The 8,872-nt window shown below is 43.3% G+C and overlaps 1 protein-coding gene across 1 annotated transcript in view; it reads right to left on the reverse strand.

Annotated features, from left to right (window-relative positions):
- LOC106807266 (synaptotagmin-6-like) overlaps positions 1-8,872 on the reverse strand; it is a 53,107-nt gene that overhangs the window by 14,676 nt on the left and 29,559 nt on the right. Inside the window, exons 4-6 of the mRNA XM_014809562.1 lie at positions 3,950-4,058; positions 3,552-3,660; positions 490-610 (exon numbers count right to left, since the gene is read on the reverse strand). Of these exons, the coding sequence (XP_014665048.1) occupies positions 490-610; positions 3,552-3,660; positions 3,950-4,058 (339 nt within the window). The remainder of the gene's footprint in view (positions 1-489; positions 611-3,551; positions 3,661-3,949; positions 4,059-8,872) is intronic.

The raw sequence follows: 8,872 nt of genomic DNA on the forward strand, positions 1-8,872 counted from the left end.
GACAGGATTGACAGAATTGAGTTTTGTGTTCACAAAATTGAGTTTTGTGGGACAGGATTGACAGAATTGAGTTTTGTGTTCACAAAACTCATTTTTGTCAAGTTTATAGGTACAAAAATGCCTGTCCTGCATGCGCCCCGTAGTTCGGTGCTCATATAAAAGCAAAAGCGCGCGTCGATTTCAAGAGGGAGAGAAATAGTGTAGTTTAGCGAGCAGACAGTATAGACAGCATGATCTCATCGGTCGAGTATAGTTGTGCGACTATATAGTGATTTGTGTTAGAAGCAGCAATGCTTTGAATCGGTTTGGTGAGAGAATCTTGTTACTGAAACATGAATCTTCTTGATTAAATATTATTGTGCGTTATTTCTGGCTTAATGTGTCATTCTTGAGTTCTTACAGCTTTACTACAAATCCAGTGAATTCACCTGTGTAGTTGTTATTTCCCGACTACAATATATATATATGGCCCCCGTGAGATGTACTTACCTGATGAACCGGTAATGTCCATGGCTTTTAGATTTCTTGCCTTGATGATGGTGACTGTGAGTCTACCTGCTGTCGGTAGATAGCACAGCGAAAACATCAACTCTCCTAGATCCACCTTCTCCTGTAGAGAGAAAACTTTATATCAACTCTCCTAGATCCACCTTCTCCTGACTAATACGTTAAGTATACGTCCAACTCGTTATGAATACGCTATGTATACGCCCAAAATTGAAAAAAAACATCGATAGTTCAGCGTATGCCAGCGTTTTAGAGAAATTTTGATACGTCCGGCATACGCTGGCTAAATCGTCAATGTGTGACAGGGCCATTATACAGTTAGTAGAGAGTAGTTCTACTCATGAGCCACAGGCACTTAGAACGTCTAAATAAAAAAATAATGGTAAATAAACACGAAATGTATTTACTACAAAAGCCTTCATGTTTCTCTACTCTCGTTCGCTTATTGTCGATAACTTCCTGTAAATGCCGTTCAAATGCTTCTCTGCAACACATGAGTACACCGCACGCACGCCGCTATGCACAAATAACAAGAATATAGAGCTATAACTACAATAAAGTCTATATTTTAGTTGTTTGTGCACTGCGGCGTGCGTGCGGTGTACTCATGTGTTGCAGCGGAGCATTTGAACGGCATTTACAGGAAGTTATCGGCAATAATAGGCGAAAGAGAGTAGAGAAACATTAAGACTTTGGTAGAAAATATATTTCGTGTTTATTTACTTTTTTTATTCAGACGTTCCAAGTGCATGTGGCATGAACGGGCTGGATGGTGAATTAAGCTGTTCAGATTACTTGTATTAAACAGGATAAGAGTGTTGAAGCCGCGTACGGTGTCAGCGTCTAATATATCTATAATGAAACTCAAGCCTTATCCGCGAGAGAAGAAAAAACGCACTCAGATCCGCTGAAGGACGGAGTGCCGACATTTACACTAACAACACAGCGTGCTGCGTCGCCTGCTGGGCAGATGGGTTCTAGGTGGTTTTTAAGTATGGGTAGACTAAAAATGAAAAGATCATAACACTGCCTGCTGTGTGAGAAAGTACTCTGGTTGGTGAAATTTTGATTGCGCTATGTCGAAAGTTAGTAGGATTTTTAGTAGTGTAACCTTTAATACACCGTTGTCGTTGTGCGACGCACGCACACACGCACGCTTACGAGCACTCGCGCACACACACACACACACACACACATCAACACCGAAGAGTTTCGCCATTCTTTCTTTCCGAGAACTATTCAACAGTGGAACCAGCGTACTGAGGCCGAGATAGACCTTATCTGTTCCACTGCCGCTGACGACAACATCTAAGCGCACACCTCCCTGCGTTATTATCCACGTAACCGTGGGCTACGCAGTAAACTATCCAGATCCAGTTACTCTTGTTACGGAAAGCACGTTGTCTTTTATTGATAAGTTCCTCTATTTTGGCAGAGTACCATTTTTTTGATGTGGCATGCTCGTGGATGATCTTGGTAGGAAAGTTCAGATCAATTTGTTTAGCCAGCTGTTCACTAAAAACGTCCAGTTTGAAGGTGACATCAGTTGCAGATAAGACATCATTCCAATCGCATGTGGTTATCCAACGGCCGAAAGTTCTCAGCCGAGAATCAAGAAGAGGTCTAACGATACGAGTCGATTTCCGTTTAAATTGCTTCAAAAGATGTCTTTCAATAGGCTGCCAAATAATGCATAGATGATCGCTGAGCCCAAGAGGTGCTAATGTAAACGGTTCCAAATATGTAGAGTGGATGTTGGTAATGATATTGTCAAGGATAGCATTACCACGTGTAGGAACTGTCACGACTGCCTTCAATTGATGGGCTTTACACAGAGGTTGTAAATCAAAATGGTTGAAATCTCCAGTAATTATCACTCCCGCATCTGGGTAGTCAATAAGTAGTGCGTCAGTCGATTCAGTTAGATGATTGTTCAAATTTTCATGATGCACGGAACCAGGGGGACTATATACACAGCACACTATTAAGCATGATGTAGTGCGAGGCAGCAATTTAGGACGACACCAAATCCAAATGCATTCCAATTCGTCAGGCACATTTATTTTCTTAAGACTTCGAGCTTGTAAGGTGTCGTGTACGTAGATAGCGACACCGCCTCCTCTCTGTTGATTTCTGAATTTTGTAAACAGTGAGTATGATTGAATTTTCAACTCTTCATCTGGCACCGCATGTGATTGCCAGGTTTCTGTTAAAGCAGCTACTCCTATGCTGTACCTGTCTAGTCAGAGAGCCACTTCGTCGACCTTGTTAATAATTGACCGACAGTTAGTCACTGCAAACGTTGGGAAGTATTTTCGCTGATCTGACTTGTCAATTGTTACTTGAACCATGTTCGAAGGCGACCTTCTGTATAATGACTTGTCAGTTGCACACCGGTGGGAGCAGACCGTACTCACGTTTTTACTGGGATTAAGGTTAGGTTCTCTCTGTATGTAGCTTAGATTGTTTAGGTTTACTCCTCTTGATCGTACAGTGCTGACCTTGTTTGTTGAAATGTAGTTACTATTTGCACTAATGCCACGGTTACGATAGTTATTGCTGGAAACATCATGCATGGCTTTGATAGACTTGCTGTTGGTGTTGAAGTACTCGTCACCTCCGATTGGTCGGAATCTGCACAGTGCCGGGAGATTACAGCAATGGCTACCTGTGCACTTAAATTCCAAGTTGTTTAACGATAAAAGTTTTTCTTTTGATAGCACCAAACGAGGCATTTTTAAGGCTTGATTGAACACTCCGGGCATTCTCTAGGTGTTTAAAAAAACGTTCTTGTAGTGGAAGGTAGGTTTACAATAATAATAGCTACTAAAAGACACAAAATATTACGCAGCCTAGAAAACACATGCTGCATGTTACACCACCTTCACACCTGCTCAAACACCTGCTTCACACCTGCTCACGGACCCTATCCGTGTATCCGTTCACCCGAATTTCTGAGAGAGAACTTGTTATAGCTAGTTTATGAAAAATGGATACTTGGATTGTATATCCTATATCTTATTTTGCACGTAAGTTTTAATTACCTGATTTATGCAAAGAATGTCCATTGTATAATCTTTCTCTTTGCATGTTGAGAGGTCCCCGTTCAAATTTTTTACCACAACTTGGCCGATAAGATCGTGTCTAGAGAACCTATCGGGATAAAAACAATGAATGGTTCAACTATTTCTTTTCAGCTATCCATACAAGTGCATCTGAATTGATGCTCCTATGCAAGATCTCGTGTTCTCATAAACGATATAGAATTAAAAAATATTTTGAAATTAGCTTATATCGGCTTTTCCGTCTAGTCAAGTGAGAGCCGAATTGTAAAGGATGCATCAATTTCCAAAATTGCGTCGGCAAGCAGCACAATAGCGAGTGAAATTGCTACGGATGCAGCAGTTTTGAGAGCACGATGCAGCTGCAATGTGTGACACACCTATCAAAGTCGTAGACGGCCAGCTGTAGAGTTCTAGACCCTAGCTCGAGGAATGGGACCTCCGTAAAGGCAAACTCCTCGTTGAAGGTCGGGTTAAGGTTCTTCCTGTGTACCTGGAACCGACGCACAAACAATGAATGAACATTGCATAAACAATTCATAAACAATGTATAAACAATGTATAGTCTATGCATAAACAATTCGTAAACAGTGCGATTAGGACATTTACATAATATAATGAAAACATGTGAAATAACGAGATAGTAGTGCATGGAACACTGCAAAATGCATGTATAGTCGTAGTAGTTCTTTGTAGTTAATCGTATTTAAGTGTTGATCACTATGTTAGCAGCTTGCACCGCCATTTCACAAGTCATATATAAGGGAAACTCAAGCCTGGTCGCTCATTGTTGTCACACGTTAGTCGTTATACGCACTGCAAACACGGTTGCTGATCGGATATCTGATCGGATATATATATATATATACAACGTGGCTACGCTGTGAAAAGTAGCAGCTGGTCAAATATCAGCTGCGTGGCTACTTGTTTAAATTATGGCAACTATATTTCATATTATAATTCAATATCAGTTATTAAAGTTATCAGGCCATGTCGGTCACGGACCAGGCCTAGCTGGTTGAAGTAGCAAGGTGCTTGCGGAAAATTATAAATGTATGGTAACCCTGAAGATAACACGTGAAACACAAGGTGGCCCTTTAATAGACAGGTGTCGAGCCTTCAGGTGTCCTCGTAAGGCAGCAGACCCTGTACCTTTGGTCGAGGAATACTTGCGTTTTCGATCAGAAGTCGATAATTAGGCAATATATACACGTGGCTACGCGTGGAAAAGTACGCAGCTGATCAAATTCAGTCTGCCGTGCTACTTGTTAAATTATGGCAACTATAGGTTTCCATATTATAATTCAAATAATCAGATTATAATAAAGTTGTGTCAGGGGGGGCAAATTTGTGGGTCGCGAGGGGCGACCAAGCCTATCGGTTGGCAAGGTGCTGCAAATTATAAATGTATGGTGAAACCCTGAAGATAACACGAAACCCTAAAGGTGCCCTTATAGACAGGTGATAATCGACTGTCAGGTGTCGCGCTAACAGGCAGGTACCTTTGTCTGGAACTGTTGCGTTTTCAGATCAGGGAGTAGGTAAAGTCTTTACGTAAGGATCCCGAGTTCCGCTGAAATCTTTAGCCGGTAGGTTGCAAGCATCGATCACTCGGCTACTGTCAGCGTTCTAATCCTGTAATATTGCGAGGCACGAACTCAAGCCTCACACAATTACCAAGCTGTGCAGTATGTAACTCGCATCGAGGAGCGTGTTGTGCGCCGTGTGTTTGTATGGTAATGTGAGCGTTTGCGTGTGCGGGCGTTTTTGTATTGTGGTGAGCGGTGCGTGGTGCGTGTGCGTGTGTGTGTGTGTGTGTGTGTGTGTGGTGTGTTGTGTGTGTGGTGTGTGTGTGGCTGTGTGTGTGTGTGTGTGTTGTGGTGTGTGTGTGTGTGTGATGTGTGTGTGTTTTGTGTGTGTGTGGGGGCGGGAGTTGGTGTGTGGTGGCGTGTAAGCGTGTGTGCGCTTGTAGTTTGTATGTTGCGTGTTTTTGGTGGTGTGTTTGTGTGTGTGTGGTGTGTGTTGTGTGTCGTGTGTGTTGTGTGTGTGGTTGTGTGTGTGTGTGCGTTGTGTGGCGCTCTGTATGTGTGTGCGTGCTTAGGTGTGTGTTGTTTTGTGTGTGTGTGTGTGTGTGCTTGTGGTGGCGTTCTGATGTGTGTGTGTGTGTGTGTTTGTATAAGTGTGTGCGAGCGTGTCGTGTGGTTGGTGCCGAGTTGTGGTGTATATATTATCGTATTTATTAATTTTTTTATCATATTAGTATTTTTTATTTAGATATGTGATGTGTGTGTTATGGTGTGGGGTGGTGTGTGTGGTATGTGTGTAAGATGCGTGCGTGTGTGTGCGTGCGTGTGTTTGTAGCAATAGTATAGCGGGTTTGTTAGGATGTGTGTGTGTGACTGTGATGTGAGTTATTGCTTGCGAGGGGCGCTATAGGTGGCAGTTGTGCCGGGTCGAGCGGAGTGCGTGTGTTGTTTTGTATGTGTGAGGACAGCGTAACCGTTGGGCGTCACGATTAGGCATGTGCATTATGCTATGAGTGGGACAATATATAAATATGAAGAAATACAATTACCTATACAAATATACATCGTCTATAGAAGAATGTGAATTAAGTGCTATATAGATTATACATTATCAGGCCTATAAAGAATGTGTAATTGCTATAAATAATTCACATTAACTATAAAACATTGTCGCACCTCTTGGCTGTAAATCAGTGAGAAGTGCAGGCGAGCAAGCGCGTCTCGGGTTGCTCTCATCCCGCATTATTCTCCTACAGATGGAAGGTTGCTTATAGAGCGCCGCTTTAATCTCACACTGTATCGAACACGAACAATGAAGATGCGACGCGCTGATGAAACTCGATAATCAACTGTCGCAGCCTACGTGCATGTAACAGCGGTGCCGCGCCGCCCGGTCGCAACGTTACACGCCGCTATACCTGGGATACCCACGACAATTATCTATAACGCTAGAAGAAAGTGTAACCAGCCCGTGAAATCATCAATGTTTCAGGTCCCGATACGCGAAACGCAGCTAGAAATGTCGATGGTTACGGACTGATATGGAATTTAATGTGCGTAGCTCACGATTATTATTACAGTGTATTTGGATTTAGTAAATTATTCATTAGTAGTGGCTTAGTATCATCTGAAAAACATGCCGATATTTCGTGCGCCCGAGGAACAAATAGAGTGATACGTGGATTGCGTCTCTACTTGTCTGACGAGCAAACAACGACCGTTTTGTATTACTTAAACAAGGCCGCATTATTGAGGTAATCCGCCTGGCGGTATTGACAATACAGATCATACGCCAATCTTTGTATGTGATATCACGTTCTAGAAATGACCAATGCTTAGCAAACGTAGTAACCGCACAGTTCGAAATTTTGGGCGGAGCACGCATGTGGCACGCGATGTATAAACGGGGCGAGCTTGGCCCTCTGGCCGCAGCACTATATAGTCCATTCAGATATGTAGTAAGAAAGGGCAGCAGCGGCGACGGTTGCCTGCGGGTAGGTCGATAACGAACGTGTGGCTACGTCCGATGGTACTGCGATCGACTATGGTGACCAAGCTTCTACCATAAGTAACTGCATATAAGCATACAAGAGTAAATACCATTTAGCAGATGTTACATTAGTACAGATGATAGAGTGTCTCGTAGGAGATGCGTATTGCGTTACCTAGAAACACGTTTCGAATTCCATCGATTTACAAAACAATATTATGGCTGCGTTTACAACTGTGTTCCCAGGCGGCCACGGACACGGGCGACGCTTTCAGGCACTGTGGACAAAAACGGGATGGACGGTGTGACAAACGCGGGGGGACGGAATGGAAACGTGACGGCGATGGCCGTGATTGCAGTGGATGCTGGCGGCAGATTTTTAATAGGGGGCGTGTGCAAGAATGTGTGCGCGAGTCGAGTGCGCGGGGGTGCGGATGAGAGAACGCTAGTACGTAGGGTGGGCCGTAGTAAAAAACGGGGTAAACTGCAAGCAAAAAAGTGAACAGTACGTTAATTAGGCCGTAATAGTCCCCTATCAGCTGGGGAAGTCGCTGTGTGCATTTAGTATGTCCCCAGTTGACGCTTGATTTCATGTTGGGACTATACTCCCTGGGGAGTCAAAATACTTGGGTAGAGCATTCTGAATCATGCGGAAGCGAGTAAGGTGGAAATTACAAGAATGGCGTTCAAGATGGCTGTCATTCATGTAATTGACCATGGAACCTCGCCACCTATTTATGATAGGAGGTTGATTTGGTGTGCGTATCCCCATAGTTTATGGTCAGGCTAGTCCATTAAAACGACATGATACCCCGTACCGAAAATGCATTGGCATCATTGGTAAAATCTAAGATGCCGCCGAAAGGGACACCCGTATCAATAAACTGCTAAATAACATTCTCGCAGACATTATGATAGAAAGAGTATTTTTTCCGTGTCTAATCCTATGTTTTAAGGGTCAGGTTATCCACTGAGGAGCTGAATAACCAGATTAAAAACGCAACTGCATCACCATGCAAAGCCTAAGATGGCCACCAAATATGAGCGTCATATATTGACAACGGCGAGGAGGGCAATAAATCGCTAATAATACAGCAAGCATTTACAGTATACCATGATATTATTGGTAAAGTAAACTTTAAATACTGACACTGGTGCCCTCCTGTCCTAAAGCCCACCGCGGTAACAGAGTACAGACAGTGTCATACCGCCCTAAAAAACGTTTCAAGGGTATATCTTGGTCCAATCTTTAGGCAGGATAAACTAGCTCTTGCATGTGACGAAGGAGTTTACGCACATAGCAAGAAGAAACTCATGTTGTGGCGCCGCAGGTTGAATTTCAAAATATTGTTGTGGTGTCTCGGATCGGGTTTCCATATGGTCCAAGATTTTCCTCGGGTAGTATTTGGAACAAATACTTGCGATGATATGGGATGCCAAGAATGTATTTCGATGAGAAAACGGCTATCTTTGGCCCAACGGTGACGCCAGACAGTCTTGGGTGGCTCGCATGTATGTTGCCGGTCCTTGCAGGTTATGACATTGCTATCGGAAACAATGAGAAGACTTCGCAGTGGGAAGCATTCTTTGATGAAATTGGGCATATGCAAAGTACCCAGGCAATACTGAGGGAAAATGAAAGCAAGTGTCGCTCGGAGAAGGATTGGTTAGAAAGCTCATTACAGACTGCTTGCCGATTTCGCTACCTCATCAAGTGATCCTGTTTGATGACATTTTGAGGAGTTGAACGACGGAAGAGCGAGAGAAGTGAAACATTTAGATACTGG

This window comes from Priapulus caudatus, unplaced genomic scaffold, assembly GCF_000485595.1.
Source record: "Priapulus caudatus unplaced genomic scaffold, Priapulus_caudatus-5.0.1 Scaffold204, whole genome shotgun sequence".
Lineage (NCBI taxonomy): Eukaryota > Metazoa > Priapulida > Priapulimorpha > Priapulimorphida > Priapulidae > Priapulus > Priapulus caudatus.